At 56.9% G+C, this 16,940-nt stretch overlaps 2 protein-coding genes across 3 annotated transcripts; one reads left to right on the top strand and one right to left on the bottom strand.

Annotated features, from left to right (window-relative positions):
• Positions 1 to 354: 354 nt before the first annotated feature.
• Positions 355 to 10,432, bottom strand: GAS2L2 (growth arrest specific 2 like 2). Of its 2 annotated transcripts, none has more exons than XM_047757217.1 (6): positions 8,671 to 10,432; positions 6,741 to 6,982; positions 5,545 to 5,652; positions 3,911 to 4,007; positions 3,044 to 3,296; positions 355 to 2,222 (listed from the first exon to the last, which is right to left on the bottom strand). In XM_047757217.1, the coding sequence occupies exons 1-6, from the start codon at positions 9,053 to 9,055 to the stop codon at positions 677 to 679; spliced, it is 2,631 nt and encodes an 876-aa protein (XP_047613173.1). In that variant the 5' UTR covers positions 9,056 to 10,432; the 3' UTR covers positions 355 to 676. The 2 variants fall into 2 exon arrangements, with proteins under 2 accessions (XP_047613173.1, XP_047613174.1); XM_047757218.1 differs by lacking the exon at positions 8,671 to 10,432 and adding an exon at positions 7,370 to 7,421.
• Positions 10,433 to 12,972: 2,540 nt separating this feature from the next.
• Positions 12,973 to 15,307, top strand: C14H17orf50 (chromosome 14 C17orf50 homolog). Its single transcript, XM_047756805.1, has 3 exons — positions 12,973 to 12,985; positions 14,150 to 14,534; positions 14,636 to 15,307. The coding sequence occupies exons 1-3, from the start codon at positions 12,973 to 12,975 to the stop codon at positions 14,844 to 14,846; spliced, it is 609 nt and encodes a 202-aa protein (XP_047612761.1). The 3' UTR covers positions 14,847 to 15,307.
• Positions 15,308 to 16,940: the final 1,633 nt, after the last annotated feature.

The raw sequence follows: 16,940 nt of genomic DNA, 5'->3' as shown, positions 1-16,940 counted from the left end.
TCTTTTCTCCCACTCTGCAGCCGCACCCCTGCCCCCTGGTCGTAACTCCTTGGGTGCAGAGGTGTTAAAGAACCATCCCTCTTTCCTCAGTGATGCCATTTCCCAACCTGCAAAGCAAAGTTTTTTAAAGTCCTGACAGAAGGAGCCTGTGCTGGGTGGCCTTGTCCCTGTCCATGGTGCTGATGTAACAGCTGCTTCCAGGAGAGAAGGGCTCCCTGGCCAGGTCAGCTGAGCCTGGAGTGGGGGATCCTCTCACCCCCACTCGCTCCCCTATCCCCTTCTTCCCCAGCGGGAAGGTGTCTGCACACACCTTCCTGCACCACACAGTTGGAAAGGACTCATGGCGCTGAGGGCTCAGGAACAGACCCACTGGTGTTTAATAAGTTAGAAGAGCTGCGGAAACAGTGGGCATGGCCAGAGGATAGAGTTCAGGAGTTTGGGGAGCTGCTCTGGGAGAGGGTACCCCACCACCCTGGAGCTGGAGTGGGACCGATGGGTCGCCCTTCTGCTCAGTTAAGCAGATTGAGTCTGTATTTGTCTCCGGGCCAAGGCCCTGTATTGAGGTGAGGGACCTTCCCTTCTGTTCCTGCCAATGGACGTGCGAGGGACGCGTACGTGAGCGTCTTCTCACGACCCTCCTCCCTACACCCACAGGCTTGCGAGCAGAAGCGCCTTCTCAGACCCAAGACTCCTCTTCAGGTGAGAGGGGGACTTGAAGCCGCTGCTTCCCCTGGCCTTCCAGGGGCTGGGGGCTGCTCTCCAGTGGGGCGGCTGGCTCGCTCCCCTGCTTTCCTTCTTCCTCCTCCCCTGCCAAGGCTCCCTTCCCCGGGGTTGCCACCCCTCCCTTGCTGCCCAGAGCTGCTGTCGCCAGCCTGCCCCCGGGGGGTGCCCTGGTTGGGCCCAGGCAGAAGTAGGTCAGCGGCTTAGGGATTCGAGACGGCCGCTTCTCAGGCCTGTGGTCTCTCCGGGGCCGAAGCCTGGGCCTCAGCTTCAGCTTGTAGATGGATGGGACTCGCTGGGGCTTCCGGAGTATTCTCTTGCCCTTGGCTGCCCATGACTCGCCTTTCTCAGAACTGGGGTTGGAGAGTGAAGGTGTGGGGGCCTCTGGGCTGGCAGGCACAGCAGGGGCTGAGCAGTCCTGCCCTCCTTGAGCTGAGACCGTCCTTGTCCTGGTGCCCTTGGCACTCAGGCTTGCCTTTGTCCTCAACCTGCTCTCTTCCGGGTTCCCTCTTGGGCTTCCTGAGCCTGCAGTTAGAGCCGCCTTAGGGGAGCCTCCAGGGGCGGAGTTCCAGGCTCCCAGGTCCACTCTAAGAAGGGGTGGGGGGCCCTGAGCCAGTTCCTGGATGACTTTGTCATAAGGACCCCCAGGCTCAGGCCACCGCCCACCCAGGCTGGGAACGTAGACCCCACTTCGGGGAATGACCCCAGCCCCTGTGCCGTGGGGGCGGGCACCCCCCACCTCCAGCAGCTTCATGTTGGCCGAAAGTTCCTCCTCCAGGCTGTGGTTGATGGCTTGCTCCTTGGCCCCACCCAAGGGCAGGGGCGCGTACCTCCCCTCCCGACGCTGGGGGCCCAGGCCCCAGGGCTCTCCAGCCTCTGCTGTCACCTGGACTTCCAGTTTATGGTCCTCTTGCCGCTCTTCCACAGAGCAGCCCTCATGTCTGGACCCAGACAGGTCCCCAGTGATGGCCCTTAATGGACTGGGGCCCCTCCCCAGTTCTGTCCTGGGACCTCCACCTGCAGTACCTGGAAAGCTTCTTCCTGGAGTGGGGGGGCGAGCTGGGGGCAACCGGACCGGGATCTTGGTGGGTCCTTTAGCAGGGGATGGAGGACAGACAGATGCTGGCTCCCTGAGCTGGGAGGAAGCACCCTCGGCTTCACCCTGGGGTGGTGGCCTGGGGCCCGCGGGCTTGGCTGGGCTGGAGGAACGAGGCAGGGGAGATGGTCGTCTTGCTGGTGTCCCTCTGACGGTGGCCTCGGGGGCTCGGCATCTCTGGGGGGTGGAAGTCCTGGCATGAGTTCCCCGGCTGTCTGTCTCTTCACGAACCCAAGATGTAGGAGTCCTTCCCCTGGGGAGTTCAGGGGGGTGTCTGACCCCTCTCTTCCCTGAGGAGGTGAGCTGTGGGTCTTGCTCCCAAGGGGTGGGTGACAATTGGTGGCTGGGTGCAGTGTCCCCGGCTGGCAGCTGCCTCTGAGATGGGGTGTGCGATTTCTCCTGGCACCTGACAGGGAGAATCACAGGCTGGCAGGGTCATTTAATCCAGTCCCCTGGCTCTAGAAAGGGATGGCCTTTCCCCAGCCAGAACCCTAGGGGACAGAGTTCGTGTTGAATGAAGCAGATGCTCCTTCTCCCCCTGGGCCTGCCAGAGACTCTTACAGCGGATACGGTTTAAGTCTATCCCCCCCCCCCATTCCTTGTATAGCCGATTAGAAAGCAGCCCAGAAGTTCCCACTGTGGTTCAGTGGTAATGAACCTGACTAGTACTCATGAGGATGCGGGTTCAATCCCTGGCCCCCCTCAGTGGGTTAAGGATACGGCGTTGCCATGAGCTGTAGTGTAAGTCACAGATGCAGCTCAGATCTGGTGTTGCTGTGGCTGTGATGTAGGCCGGCAGCTGCAGCTCCAGTTTGACCCCCAGCCTGGGAACTTCCATATGCTGCACTGGCCCTAAAAAGAAAAAAGGGGAAGAAAGAAAGCAGCCTGGTCTGGACCCCAGGTTGCTTCTGATCCCACAGCTGCAGGTCACGAGCCATGGGTGGGCAGCATCTTAGTTTCTGCTCTACCATGAAATGGCAGAAGGACCTTGGGAAGTCTGTTTCCTTTATGGGCCTCAGCCTCCTCATCTGTGAAATGGGAGGACATATGAAGTCGCTAGATGATTGTAATGGTACCTGGCGCTTTTTTGGTTCTGAGCATCTGAGGTCTTTCTGCGGTAGGGAAACTGCTGGGAGACCTGCTCCCCTTATCTTGGAATGGGCTGGCCTCTGAGAACGTGGACTCCAAAGCAGAAAGAGGCCCTGCCCTGTCCCTGCTCCCTTGTACCTCACGAATGGTGCTGTCTTTCGGACGATCCCCTCCCCTGCTCTCTGTTCACAGCGGGGTCTGGGGGAGGAGGCGGCGGGGGGCCTCAGCTTTCCACCCAAAGAGGTATATGTCTTCCAGTCCACAGGAGGCGGGGGGCTCTGGGAGCGGCTGATGGTCATTGTAGGCTGAGGCTGGGAGGGCCCATCCTGCACCCTCACTTCATGCTGCACCGGTGAGGCAGGGGGCTTCAGGAAGTCACCCGCCTTGTGTGCTACCAACACAGCCCCCAGAGGAAAGGAGAGGAGGGAAGGGTTACATTCCTGCTGATAGGGTCCATTGCTCCCTCCCCCAGCTGTCCCACACCCTGAATCCCCTATTAGAGACAGTGGGACCTACTGTGACAGGGACCAGAATGTCCTGATAAGAGGAGTTTAGGGGATGAAATCTGGTCAGAGGACCCAACTGGGGGACTTAATTTAAAGCTGCATTTGTATTGCAAGTCCACATCTTTTACTTAGATTTCATGCTTATTTGGGGTGGCTTGAGGTGCTGGTGGAAATTACAAGAAGACTAAAGACCCTTCCACATTATGCTGGGTGCCACCACTGTGGACATTAGAGCCAGACCTAAGCCCTGCCAATATGCACCTTGACCAAATGCTGAGTCTGTGTTTGGCGCCATCCTGTGGCTGAAAGTGGTACCGCACCATGGCGGCCCAGCTTTCCTCCCAGAGCTGAGAGGCCACACACACCTACCTGTACCTTCTATATCTTCCCTCCTCCAACCCTTGCGCACGTCTTGTCCCTAGAGACTAGGCCTACCACCCACCTCTGCTTCCAGCCTCCCAGCCCAGAGTCACAGGGAAGGGACTCTCAGAGGACTCACAGAGGGATGTGCACCGGCAGGGATCATGTTTGTCCAGATAGTGACCCAGCGTGTCCCAGCCGCCCCCGACACGCACCATCACGTGGTCCCGGAGGATCTGCAGGGGGCAGTGATGGGGAGCAGAGTGAGGATGTCCCCTCTCTCAGAACCAGCCTGTGGGCCTCCTGTGCTCGCTTCCATCCATGCACACATGCACGCAAGTGTACTTGGGAGTGCGCAGTCCCCTCTGTGACCAGCATCGGATGACACATGTGAGGGTGAAAGCTAAGCTGCCAAACCAGAAGTTGCCCCACAGCAAGACAGGATCTCATAGGCGTGTAGTCTGGCCCCAGACTCTTCTCTCCCTTCACTGTGAAGAGGCTCACACCTTGTATCAGAAACGGGGCCCTGGGGAGGGGTTCCCGTCGAGGCTCAGTGGTTAACGAATCTGACTAGGAACCATGAGGTTGCGGGTTCAACCCCTGGCCTTGCTCAGTGGGTTGAGGATCTGGCGTTGCCATGAGCTGTGGTATGGGTTGCAGACGCGGCTCAGATCTGGCGTTGCTGTGGCTCTGGCATAGGCTGGCAGCTGTAGCTGTGATTAGACCCCTAAACCGGAACCTCCATACGCCACTGGTGCAGCCCTAAAAAGCAAAAAAAAAAAAAAAAGGAAAGAAAGAAAGAAACAAGGCCCTGGCTTTGCTCTGTAATGTGTGTTAAAGACCCCACAAAGAGTTCCCATCATAGCGCAGAGGTTAACGAATCTGACTAGGAACCATGAGGTTTCAGGTTCGATCCCTGGCCTCGCTCAGTGAGTTAAGGATCCAGCATTGCTGTGGTTGTGGTGCAGGCCAGCGGCTGCAGCTCCAATTTCACCCCCAGCCTGGGAACCTCCATATGCCACAGGTGCAGTCCTAGAAAAGACAAAAAAAGACACACACACAAGACCCCACTCCCCTCCAGGTCATGTACTCTCCCCAGGACTCCACTTCCTCAGTGGAAATGTGAGGCCACGTTTCCATCCACCCTGACCTCACAGGGCTCAGGGAGCTGGCTCTGCCCTCAGGTGAGGCCTTGCCCAGGGAGAGGGCTTAGCGGTGCCCTGAGCCACCTGCCACACCCTCAGGTGCAGGCCAGCCCAGGTGAGGCCAGCCAGGTGTAGAGCAGGAGGTAGTGGGAGGCACCATTCAGGCCTGTGTCAGCAATCACTCTGCAGGATGTGCCAAGCTGGGCATGTGAGGGGTGGACTGTGGAGTTCCTTGCAGGGAATACAAACTTGGGGGTCTCAGGCCCCGGCTCTGACCAAGCCTGTGGGTGGAAAATTGGGAGTACCTTTCATCCCAACTTCTGCCTGGGGACACCCTCTAAACTATGCTAAGGTGGAGGCGGATGGCCGGGGTGTGTGTCTAGTTCTGGCTGCCCTAATGGGAGGAGGGGACATGCTTGCCAACTTTGCCAGAAATCTTCCAGAATTCATCGAGGGAAGACAAGCAAAATCCCAAGGCCTGATAACTGGGGTGGGGGTGGGGGGCCCTGAATGGTGATTTCCTGTCCTTACCTTCAGGCCTGGGCAAAGTCCCATGGAAGGAAACCCGATTCTCCTGGCCCCGGGGGGTGGGGGTGGGGGGCCCTCCACCCCATGTCCCAGGACTTACTCGGATGAAGATGAGGGTGTTGGAGTCTCCCACCTGGTACTTCCCCTCCGACACCTTGACCATGGAGAACTGCACCGGGCACGTGCAGTGGCTCACCAGGCTCTGCACCTGCAGGCAGAAGGCAATGGGCTCGGCTCTCCCCTCTGCCCAGGTACCCAAGCTCCCCTGCACGCCGGGTCAAGCCCAGTGCAGGGCCTGCCTGCCCCCAATCCCAAGGTTTCTGCTGAGTCAGGGCTGGGGGCCGAGAAGCAAGTAGAGGAGATCTTTAATGACTCAACGAGAACAAGACCTTGCAGGGTCACCTATGGCCCAGCATCCTAGTGGGTCACCTGACAGGCAGTGGAGTGTGATGGTTAAGGTGGACCTTGGAATCTGACAGGTTTGGGTTGGAGTCCTGCCTCCATGGGCCCTGGGCAAGTTAAGAAACCTCCCTGAGGAGTTCCCGTCGTGGCTCAGTGGTTGACGAGTCCAACTAGGAACCATGAGGTTGCGGGTTTGATCCCTGGCCTTGCTCAGTGGGTTAAGGATCTGGCGTTGCCGTGAGCTGTGGTGTAGGTTGCAGACGCGGCTGGGATCCCGCGTTGCTGTGGCTGTGGCGTAGACCCGCAGCTACAGCTCCGATTAGACCCCTAGCCTGGGAACCTCCATATGCTGCACATGCGGCCCTAGATAAAGACAAAAAAAAGAAACCTCCCTGATCCCAATTCCTTGGTGGTAGAAGTCAGAACTAAGCCCAACGACAGGAACCTCTCTGCAGGACACGGGCCTGAGTGCTTCATGTGCACTGGCTCATTTAATACCCACGGCGGTCGTGGAAGGCGAACACGGTTACATCCCCACAGAACAGAGAAGGGAACCGAGGCTCAGAGAGGGCAAGTAATTTGCCCAAAGTCACACAGCCGCAAAGCAGTAGAAATAAGACTTGAATCAAGCTATCAGAGAAGGTGCTGGAGTCTGGGTTCTTAACAAGCGGGCCACGGGGTTTAAATGAGCGAGGAGGAGCTTCTGGATTCATAATAAAAACGATAGGGCGAGGATCAAAGTGGACATGACTTATTAAAAGCCACACAGTGCATGTCTGGGTGGGGTCGGAGTGGAGCTCAGGAAGAGGGTGCCGCAGAGGGGGCCCGAGAGGGAGGGGGAAGGGGGCGGGGCGGAGGAAGGCGGGGCCTTGGGGGCGTGTCCGGAGCCCTCACCACGTGGTCCAGGTTGCGGAAGTGGCAGGGCCGGCGTCTAGGGGGCTCGGGCGGCGGGGGGTCGGGCGGGGGTAGGGCCATCTCCTGCCGCAGCTCCTCGTCGATCTCCTCCTCCAGCCGCACCAGGGTAGGCGCCGCGACGCCGAAGCGCCAGGCCCGGCGACCCAGCTCCAGCAGGCACAGAAGCACGTTCTTCACGTTCTTGCGCAGCACCAGGTCCTCCGTCTCGAACATCAGCACCTCTGGCCCGGGCGAGAGAGGGGAAGGGAGGCTAGGCGGCCTGAGCCCCCCGCTGACCTGCCAGGCTGCCCCAGTGCGGGGTCATCCTGGACCTGGACCCGGGTGGCAGACATGGGCGGGGCGTGGGAAGGGCAGGGGACGGGAGGTTGCATCTCATGATCTTGGAGTCTAGCCAGCCCCTGGGAGGTGTCTAGGCAGAACTGCTCTGGCAGTGCAGACAGGGTGGCCGCCTAATGGGAGAGGTGGGGGTGGGTGGGAAGAATTGGCCCAGACTGAGCGAGTGAAGGAACGAACTTACGAACCCCACCTTCCCCTCTCCCCGCTCTGTTTGTCAGGACGGGTCCAGGAGCGAGAAGCAGTTTATCCTGCTTGCCAGCCACGCCTCTCACCTGTAGTATCCACCAGGACCCCCCTGAACTCAACCCCAGCCCACGTATAACCAGGCTGGGTTGAGCACAGGCTCAGGAGCCCAACTGCCAGCGTTGGAATCCTGACACTCCGACCCAACCGGCTGGATCCCAGCCTCCATCTCCTCTTCTGTAAAATGGGAATGTAGTCTATTTCTTGGGTTGTTGTGGGGATGGTTATGTGCTTGCAGGCAGTGTCTAGCACGTGGTGTACCCTGTAAAACACCAGCTGTGATCAACCCTCCTATCCTGCTTTTTCTTGTGTTGCCACCAGCTGGTAGCTGGGGCCTGACCTTTCCCTCTGCCTCACCCCCACTGCCTTTGGCCTGGAGGACGATGGGCCATCTGGCTTCCTCCCCACTGCTGGGTCCAAGGCCTGGGAATTGAAGGAGGGATCCGGATATGTCACTCCCTGAGTCCTGAAAGCCCCCCAGCATGACTGTCCCCTCCCTAATGTCCACTTGCTTCCCCTGGCCCCTCCCCACCTCACTGTAGCCCAAACACACACACACACACACACACACACCTTCTTTCTGCCTCTGTCTGTGCTGTCACCCTGCCTAGAACTCCCTTTCCTCCCCAGCTTCTGTTTATTCCCCAAGACTCAGCTCAAATCTCTCGCCTCTATTTAGTCTTTCTCATCACGTGACCATTTCCTCCAGTCTCCCCAGCACAGATGCCTCACTTGAACTTCTATCTCATTGGGCTGTAATTTAGGCATCTTCTCAGCCATCTCTCTTCCTGGCCTGCGAACTCCTGGGCACTGGTTCTCAGTCCTCCCAACCCGCAGTGCCCAGCATATGGTGCTCAGCCCAATGGAGATAGGTGGTCATTGCTTAATCAATACACCTTTTTCTTTTTGTCTTTTTAGGGCTGCACTCTTGGCATATGGAGGTTCCCAGGCTAGGGGTCGAATTGGAGCTACAGCTGCCGGCCTACACCACAGCCAGAGCCACAGCAACATGGGATCTGAGCCAAGTCTGCGACCTCCACCACAGCTCACGGAAACGCCAGATCCTTAACCCGCTGAGCGACGTCAGGAATGGAACTTGCATCCTCCTGGGTGCTAGTCAGATTCATTTCCACTGAGCCATGATGGGAACTCCCCAACACTTTTTTTTAAATCAGGGATTTACTACGAGATGGGGAAACCAAGGCATGAAAGGGGATGAACTGGATCCAGGCAAATCTGGAAGCAGGACCTGGTTCCTGACCCCCACTGCAGCCCTCAGCTTCAAGAGGAGATGGACGCTCCACAAGGGCGGGGGGGCCCAGGTGCTTACCTTGGATGCCCATCTCCTTGCGACACCACTGGATGAAGTTGGAGATATTGTCCCGGGCCTGGAAGGTGCCGGGCTGGGCCGCCCTGTTGCAGGAAACCCCTGCCTGGGGCAGGGGGATCTTTCGGGCTCGGGCAGGTGCCTCTGTCAGGAAGGCCAGGGCGGCCTCGGTGACAGCGTTGGCATGCCGGCACAGCACCAGGCCCGTCTCCAGCACCTGCAGGAAGTTGGCCGCGTCGATGTCCAGTCCGTAGAGATCCCGAAGCCACTCGGCCAGGTCCTCCTTCATGGCTTCCAGGTACTGTTCACTGGACTTAAAGGGCCGGATGCTGCGCACCGGAGGCCTCGGGGTCCCAGGCCTCCTCCTCCGAGTCTGGGGCTGGGACATGGCTCGAGGGGGCGGGCGCCTCCTCTCTCCCCCAGCCGTGTCTTCCCTCCTGCCACCTGCTGGGTCTTGACTGGTTCTCTCTTCCTAACTCAAGGCTTCCCTTCCAGCCTCCCAGAGCCTGGGACCGCTCTGCTACTTGCTGCTGGCTTCAGCCACCGCCACTGCTGCCACCCGGCTGGGCCAGGCTGGGCCCCCGCCCCCCCACATTCCTCAGTCCCTGCCAGAACTTTCCTACTTGGTAGCCCCGCAGCGACCTCACGCCCCAGCTGCCCAGTCTTCTCCGAGGTCACCACCTCCCAGGACGGATGGATGTTTGGGCACTCCTCTCTCCCCCCAGGGCGGGACAGGCTGCGCTGGCGGCTGCCTCCCACCCCCCACCGGCCAGCCTGGAGTCTGGCTGTCGGCCTCCAGTGCTTTCCTCTCCCTGGAGACAGCGGCTGCTACAAACACTCCTTGTTAACCCTTTCCGGCATTGCCTCCCCTGCTGAGCCTGCCCTGAAGCCCGGGGAGCAGAGGAGAGGCTGAGGCTGGTTGACCCAGGTGGGGGCTTTGGGGAAATAGGTGTGAGAAGCAGGCCAGGGGGTGTTTGCTGGATCCCCTTGGTGTTTAGTGAGCACCACCGGATGGGGATGAAATAGACACAGCAGTGGAGTCCAAACAGCTGAGTCTGGTCTTGGACCCTTTCCCGAATCCCTCTGTGCCCTTCACTACAACCTAGCTTCTGTCTGCCTTAGTTGCCTCAACTGCAAAATGGGACTGATAATATGTAGGAATAGAGGAACGATACTTTCCACTGTCAGGACTGGGTGGGTCCCAGCTCACCCTGATTCTCCCAGCAGCCCTGTCCGTGCACCGGGATCCCCACTTTCTCTCAAGAACCTGCTCCATCGCCCACTCTACCCATGTGATTCCTCCAGAGCGGGCTGTCGGTCATAGCACCTCACCCCCCAGCCACAGCAATGCAGTCATTCAACAAACATGTCCTGAGTACCTACTGCATGCCACGCACCATCATAGGCCTGAAGATGGAGCTATCAACAAGGCCCCTGACCTCATGGAGGCTGCTGACATGTTGCTGAATGATGGATGACAGATAACACATGTAAACCTATAGTAAGTCAGATGGTGGGACATACCAGGGAGAAAACTCAAGGGCTAAAGGAGATGTCGTGTTGGGGGGGAGGTATTTTTATAAGGCGGTCAGGAGTCCCCGCTGATACAGTGAAACTTGAGCAGTACCCTGAGAGAAGGGAGGAAGGAAGCCCAGCAGGTATCTGCGGGAAGGGTACTTGGGCAGAGGGAACAGCCAGTGCAAAGCCTCCAGGCAGGACGATGCTTGCCATATTCCAGGAATAGCCACGATAGGTAGGATATGAGGCAGAAAGGAAATGAGGTCTCAAATTATGCAGGGCTTTTCTTTATGTTTTAGAAGATAATTTTTTTTTCTAATTACTTTCGAAAGGCATCAATGTGATGGTTGTTGTACCCATTTTACAGACGAGGAAACAAAAAAACTGAAGCTGGCAAGAAGCCTTGGTTCCTCAGTAGATGGACCTCACCATAGGGTTGATTGAGTGTCCCCATGACATGGCAGCCGGCTTTCCCCAGGGTGAGAGAACAAGAGAGAAGCCACAGGGTGTTTTATTACCTAACCTAGAAAGTCACAGGCCACCATTTCCACAATATCCTATCAATTACCTAGATCAGCTTTATTTCACTTGGGAGCGTGAAAACCAGGAAACAGGTCACTGGGAGCTAGAGGCTGTTTGCCTCAATATAGAGGAGCTATTTCTTTTCCTTTCTGGCTAACAGAATCCTATTTTGTTCAGTATTAGGTGGAACTTTCTTGAAATTAGGGAAGAGGGCCCCAGCCCCAAAGAGAGAATCTGCCTTCCAGTTGTCAAGCCTGTCAGCCATTCTGTGAGTTCTCATTATTCTTTTTCTTTTTCTTTCTCTATTTTTTGTCTTTTTTTTTTTTTAGGGCCACACCCAGGGCATATGGAGGTTCCCAGGCTAAGGGTTGAATTGGAGCCTAGCCACTGGCCGACACCCCAGCCATAGCAACACCAGATCCCAGCCACATCCACGACCCATGCCACAACTTTTGGCAATGCTGGATCCTTTAATCCACTGAGTGAGGCAGGGATGGAACCTGTATCCTCATGGATACTAGTTGGTTTCTTAACTTCTTGAGCCACAATGGGAGCTCCTCACTATTCTTTTTCTTTAAATTAGCCAGGGCGAGACTTTGAAATTTGCAATCAAGAACCAAGGTGGCTATAAGCTCTTTTAGTAAATGAAGGAGAATGGGGTTTGGGGAGGGACAGTTCTACATGGGTCTTACCCATTTTTGCATGTTTTGCAAGCAGAGCTACCACCCTTTCCAAGGGTGTTTTTTACAGTGAACACCTTTGGAAGACATAATGTCTTTTTCTGGAGCAAAGAACATGTTTGCCTACTGCCCATTATAAAAGATTAAGGCTCCCTAAACTCAGGATTCCTCTTATAACGCAAACCACTGCATATACAGGTATATCATGGCCCCCATCCTGGTGGCAGCTATGGGACAGTGGGCCAAGAGGAAGTGACATAAATATGCTGATGCTGCTGTGTCATGAGAAATGTAGTCCTTTACCTCTGATTCAGAGCCCATGAAAATACATCAAGCTAACTTGCTAGCTTGCAAATAGGGTAAAAATTTAGACTCGTCACCATTCTTGATGGGGTTGCTCCCATGAGAGTCCTGGGGATTGGTTTTCTCTCTTTGTTCAACATCCCACTAAACTTCCTCCACCAAACTGGGAGATGCCTGAAGGAAGGGATCTCATCCCCCCCCCCTTCAGCCTTGAGGGACCATATCATGTTCCCATATCAGACTGGGATCTCCTTGACTCTAGCAACTGTAGTCCATCAGACTGAGACTCTCCAGACCTGGGTTTGCACCCTCTGCTCCTCGAATACGCCTGACTCTGCCATATACCCCACTGTCAGGCCAGGAATACAAGGAATGTCCCCAAGTTTCCAGCCCTAGCTCTCGAACACACATATAGAACATTCAGGAGCCACACCTGGCTCTTGCCTGAGGGCTACTTCCTATGGCGTTTGGCGCCATGTCCTCTGCTCCTCAAAGCTAAGGTAGTGACCTGCAAGTGGGCAGGATGAGGAGCAGGGGTAAAGAAGGATGGGCATAAAGCAGGAAGGGGAGGAGAGAAAATAGTGATGCAAATAAATGTGATGCTTTAAGTGCTTTCTGTGGGCCAGGTAAAGTCTGGTACTGCAGCACCATCTCTCTCTCTCTCTCTCTCTCTTTTTTTTTTGTCTTTTTAGGGCACAACCCACGGCATATGGAGGTTCCCAGGCTAGGGGTTGAATTGGAGCTGTAGCTCCCGGCCTGCCCCACAGCCACAGCAACATCAGATCCGAGTTGTGTCTGTGACCTACACCACAGCTCATAGCAATGCCGGATCCTTAACTCACTGAGAGAGGCCAGGGATCGAACCCGCATTGTCATGGATACTAGTTGGGTTTGTTACCGCTGAGCCACAGTGGGAATGCCCCACTGTCCCTGACTTACAGATAAAGAGACTAAGGGTCAGAGAGATAATATGCAAAAGCTCAGGGAGTTTTTATATTTATGTAGCAGGGCTAGGATTTGATCCCAGGCTCTTAGGGTCCAAAGTCACCTCTATCCCTTTTAATACCCTGCCAAGAGAGTAGGCAGAATTTTGGGTGCCTTTAGAAGCTCTAGAAAAGGCAGCTATTCTGGGATGGAATCCTATGGGCAGGTGAGGTTCTACCCCCGCCCCCTTGAAACCCAACAGAGGCCCTGGAGACCAGGCCAAGTTTTATGGGGTCTGGGAAATTCCTCTCATCACAGTGCCTGATCAGGCGAAGAGGGCAGCATAGCTTTTGGAAGAATGGATAAACACAGTGAGTGGGGCTGGAGGCAGGGCAGGGCTGGCTGGTCTCTTGACTCCATGGTGGACCAACCACCCATCACCATGGCAACCCCAGAGGAGAAGTCCAGCCTTTTCTTAATTTCCCATCCAAGTACAAGCCCTCTCCTCTTTCCCAAACTTCTTTTTTTTTTTTTTTACATATTGGCCACACCTGAAGCATGTGGAAGTTCCTAAGCCAGGGATCAAACCCCTACCACAGCAGTGACCAGAGCCACAGCAGTGACAATTTCAGGTCCTTAATCTGCTGGGTCACAGAGGAACTTCTGAAACAACTTTTCTTGAAAGGTTTCAAAAGTCTTGGATGAGGAGTTCCCAGGTGGCCCAGTGGGTTAAGGACCTGCCATGCACAGGTTCATTCCCTGGCCTGGGAACTTCCCCAGAGGCAAAAGTCAAACAGGCAAACAAAACAGGCCAAGGCTGGAATTCCCATCATGACTCAGGGAGTTAAGTACCTGACTAGTATCCATGAGGATGTGGGTTTGATCCCTGGCCTCTCTCAGTGGGTTAAGGTTCTGGCAGTGCCATGAGCCATGGTGTAGGTCACAGACTCAGCTTGGATCCCAAAGTTTCTATGGCTGTGGTGTAGGCTGGCAGCAGCAGCTTGGATTTGACCTCTAGCCCATGAATTTTCATATGCCCCAGGTGTGGCCCTAAAAAGAAAAAAAAAAAAAAAAAAGACCAAGTCTTAGATGAAATTCAGAGGCCGGTCTGTTACATACCTCATCACCTACCAGAGCTAGTCGGAAAGGTGAAAGGGCTGAAGAGTTGAACGGGGTGATTACATGCCAGTGGTGCTCGATATATGTGGGCTGGAACCCTAGCTTTATTATCACCTCCTTTTGTCTCCAACCTCTTTAAACAGGATGGGTAAGGATCAATAGAAATTTTTCCTGACCTTTTTAGGGCAAGCCCCAGGAATTGTATCTTTCCTGCCCTTCTTTCCCCTTTCTTCCCTTACGAGTCTAGCTCCCCAGAACCGCGGACCACAGGGCACAGGGTGGGGCATGAACACCTCCCAGCAGAGGTGTTACTTTCCAGTTAGCCCAGCAGCGTCCCACCTGCAAGTAATCACCCCGCCGAAATCTTCATACACTGCGCCCTTTCATCTTTCCGACCAGCTCAGGTAGGTCATGAGGTGTGTTAGGGTCAGAGTGCCAGGGGACCCGGGCTCTTCGCCCACCTCCCCCGCGTCCCCCCGCAGGTGCGAAGACCCCCTTGTGGAAGAAGGAAGTAGAGGAGCCGCGGGCCTGGGAGGTCGCGGCCGAGGCCGCGGAGGAGGGGTCGGTGGAGGAGGAGGAAGACGAGGAGAGGCCGCCGGAGGAGCTCGCGGCGGAGAGCGAGGCGGAGGGCCGGCTGGCGGGGGGCGGCGAGAGCCGCGAGCGTGGCTCCGTGTCGTACAGCCCGCTGCGCCAGGAGTCCAGCACCCAACAGGTGGCGCTGCTGCGCCGCGCCGACAGCGGCTTCTGGGCCTGGTTCAGCCCCTTTGCGCTGCTCGGTAGCCTGGCCGCCCCAGCCGACAGGTGAGGGCGCGCCCCTCCTCCGGGGCGGGATGCAGCGGCGCTGGAGCCCCGGGCGGGAGCGGGCGGCGCGGTGCCCTGAGCGCCACGGCCCCTGCCCGCAGGAAGCGGAGCCCCCCGGAGGAGCGTTGCGTGTTGGAGACCCGGCGGCGGCGGCCGCGCCTCGGGGGCTGCGCGCGCTGTGAGATCCTTTTCTGCAAGAAGTGCAGGAATCTGCACAGCCTGCGGGCCTACGTGCCGCACTGCATTCTGGAGCACCCCGACCTAGGTGAGGAGCGGGCTTTGGGAGGCGCGGGGGCCGCCCGGGACCCCTGAGCGCTCCCCACTCCGGTCCTGTGCGGCCCTCCATCCTTACCTGGACCCAGACTCCCCACAACCCTCTCCTCTCCCTCTACGCCGAGCGCTCTCCAGCGCATTCCACGGACGTGCCCCTTCTCAGAGGCCCCCCCCCGAGCACCCCGCACCCTCTCTGAGCCGACCACGAACCCACTGATGAAGGCCGCAGCCCCACCTGTCATCTAGCGCCCACTCAACGGAGCGCCCGACCTCACCTGGAGCTCCATTCCTCCAACCGCGCCTCGCGAGGGCCCCGCCCCCGGGCAGCATGCAGTGCCCACCCCCCACCTGATTCGCCTCCCCTGGCCTAGCCTCACCCTCATCTCTTGGGTGTTTCAGGTCCTTCTGGCTCGGTGGGCAGAGACATGGCCTTGAGAAAATAATCTCTGGGAAACTTGCTCCTTCTCTCCAGTCATTCAATACAGCCCCTAATCAAAGTGGCAGTGCCTTGATTGTTTTTTGGCCGCCCCCGCTGGCTTACGGATCAGATCCAAGGCGCGGCAGCTGCGGCAACGTCAGATCCTTTAAGCCACTGTGCCGGGTGGGGGATTGAACCTGCTGCGTCCCAAGGGCTCCAGAGACACTGCTGATCCTGCTGTGGCACAGCAGGAACTTGAGTGCCTTGATTGGAATTCCCTGGTGGACTAGTGGGTTAAGGATAGGGCAGTTGTCACTGCTGGGGCACGATTCCATCTCTGGCTCAGGAACTTCTGGATGCTGCCCCCCCCCCACCAAAAAGTGTCATTTCCCCCCGGGTTCAAGCCATAAGGAAAAGGGCAAGGGCCAGCAGAGAGCCTTCTCCCTGAACTTCCCCCTGGACACGGCAGAACAAAGCATTTGCGGCCAAGGACAGTCAAAGGTTATTCTCCTGGCTGAACAGAGAAGAAAATGAAGGCTCTGGGCCAGGAATGCCCACTGGGAGCTGAGGGCTGAAGCTCGCCAGACCTTCCTCTCCTCTTCTGGGCAGCCTGGTCTGGTTGAGGTCAGTGTGTGTTCAGACAAGGCACTGACAAGGTGTGCAGAGGGCAGGACCAGAGCAGTCCTGAAACGCTGAGATGGGAAGATGGGGAGGCTGGGGAGCTGGGTCCTCCTCCAGGAATCCCAGCTATTTTTGGCTGGCCAGCGGGTGCTCCTGGAATGCTTCGTGTGTGGCTGGGAGAATGGGGCCATTGTGAGCGCGAAGCTCCCCCAGCCTGCGGAGCCCCCAGTGCCTGCAGCAGTGCAGACATCCAGAGAGGCCCCTGTCCTCCCCCTGCCACACAGGGGTCTCCATCCGGCCTGGGGAGTGCAGTGGGGGAAGGATAACTTGCTTTTTCAGGAGAGAGGCAGGCCCCCTCTCCCATCACAACTACATTCACACTCAGCTCACTGGTCCTGGCTTCGACCAACATCCACACTCACCTGCTCTCATTGGAAACCAGTCCAGGCTGCTTCCCCCCTCCAGGACCACCAGCTGGGGGAACCTCTTTATTCCAGCACCCCCCCCCCCCCCCCCCGCCTCCCCTGCTGCAAGAAAAAAACCCAGCAAGCCTGCATCAGTTTCCTTGTTATTCTGGTCCTGACCCCCTGAGATTGGAGATCCTTGTACCCAACACATCCAAGCTTCCTGGGGGATAGGGCCTCTGATTAAATAAGACAATTCTGAAGTTCTCATCATGGCTCAGTGGTTAACGAACCCAACTAACATGAGGTTGTGGGTTCGATCCCTGGCCTCACTCAGCAGGTTAAGGATCCGGGCGTGGCCGTGAGCTGTGGTGTAGGTCCCAGATGTGGGTCAGATCCCGCGTTGCTGTGGCTGTGGTGTAGGCCAGCAGCTGTAGCTCTGATTCGACCCCTAACCTGGGAACCTCCATATGTCGAGAGTGCGGCCCTAAAAAAAAAAAGACAATTCTTCAAGGACTGAGCCAGGAGGTCCGAGGGGAAGGGACAGTCCTGCAAAGTGATACCAGCCTCTCCGTTGAGTTTTGCATCCTTCCTGGTTGCCCTGTGCTCTGGCCTCAGGGACAGAAATTGCATCTTTAGGTGAAGAAACAAAATCCCCAAGGCCTGGGGTTGGAAACAGTCCTTGGGAAA

This window comes from Phacochoerus africanus, chromosome 14, assembly GCF_016906955.1.
Source record: "Phacochoerus africanus isolate WHEZ1 chromosome 14, ROS_Pafr_v1, whole genome shotgun sequence".
Taxonomy (NCBI): domain Eukaryota; kingdom Metazoa; phylum Chordata; class Mammalia; order Artiodactyla; family Suidae; genus Phacochoerus; species Phacochoerus africanus.
This window is presented reverse-complemented; position numbering and strand designations above follow the sequence as displayed.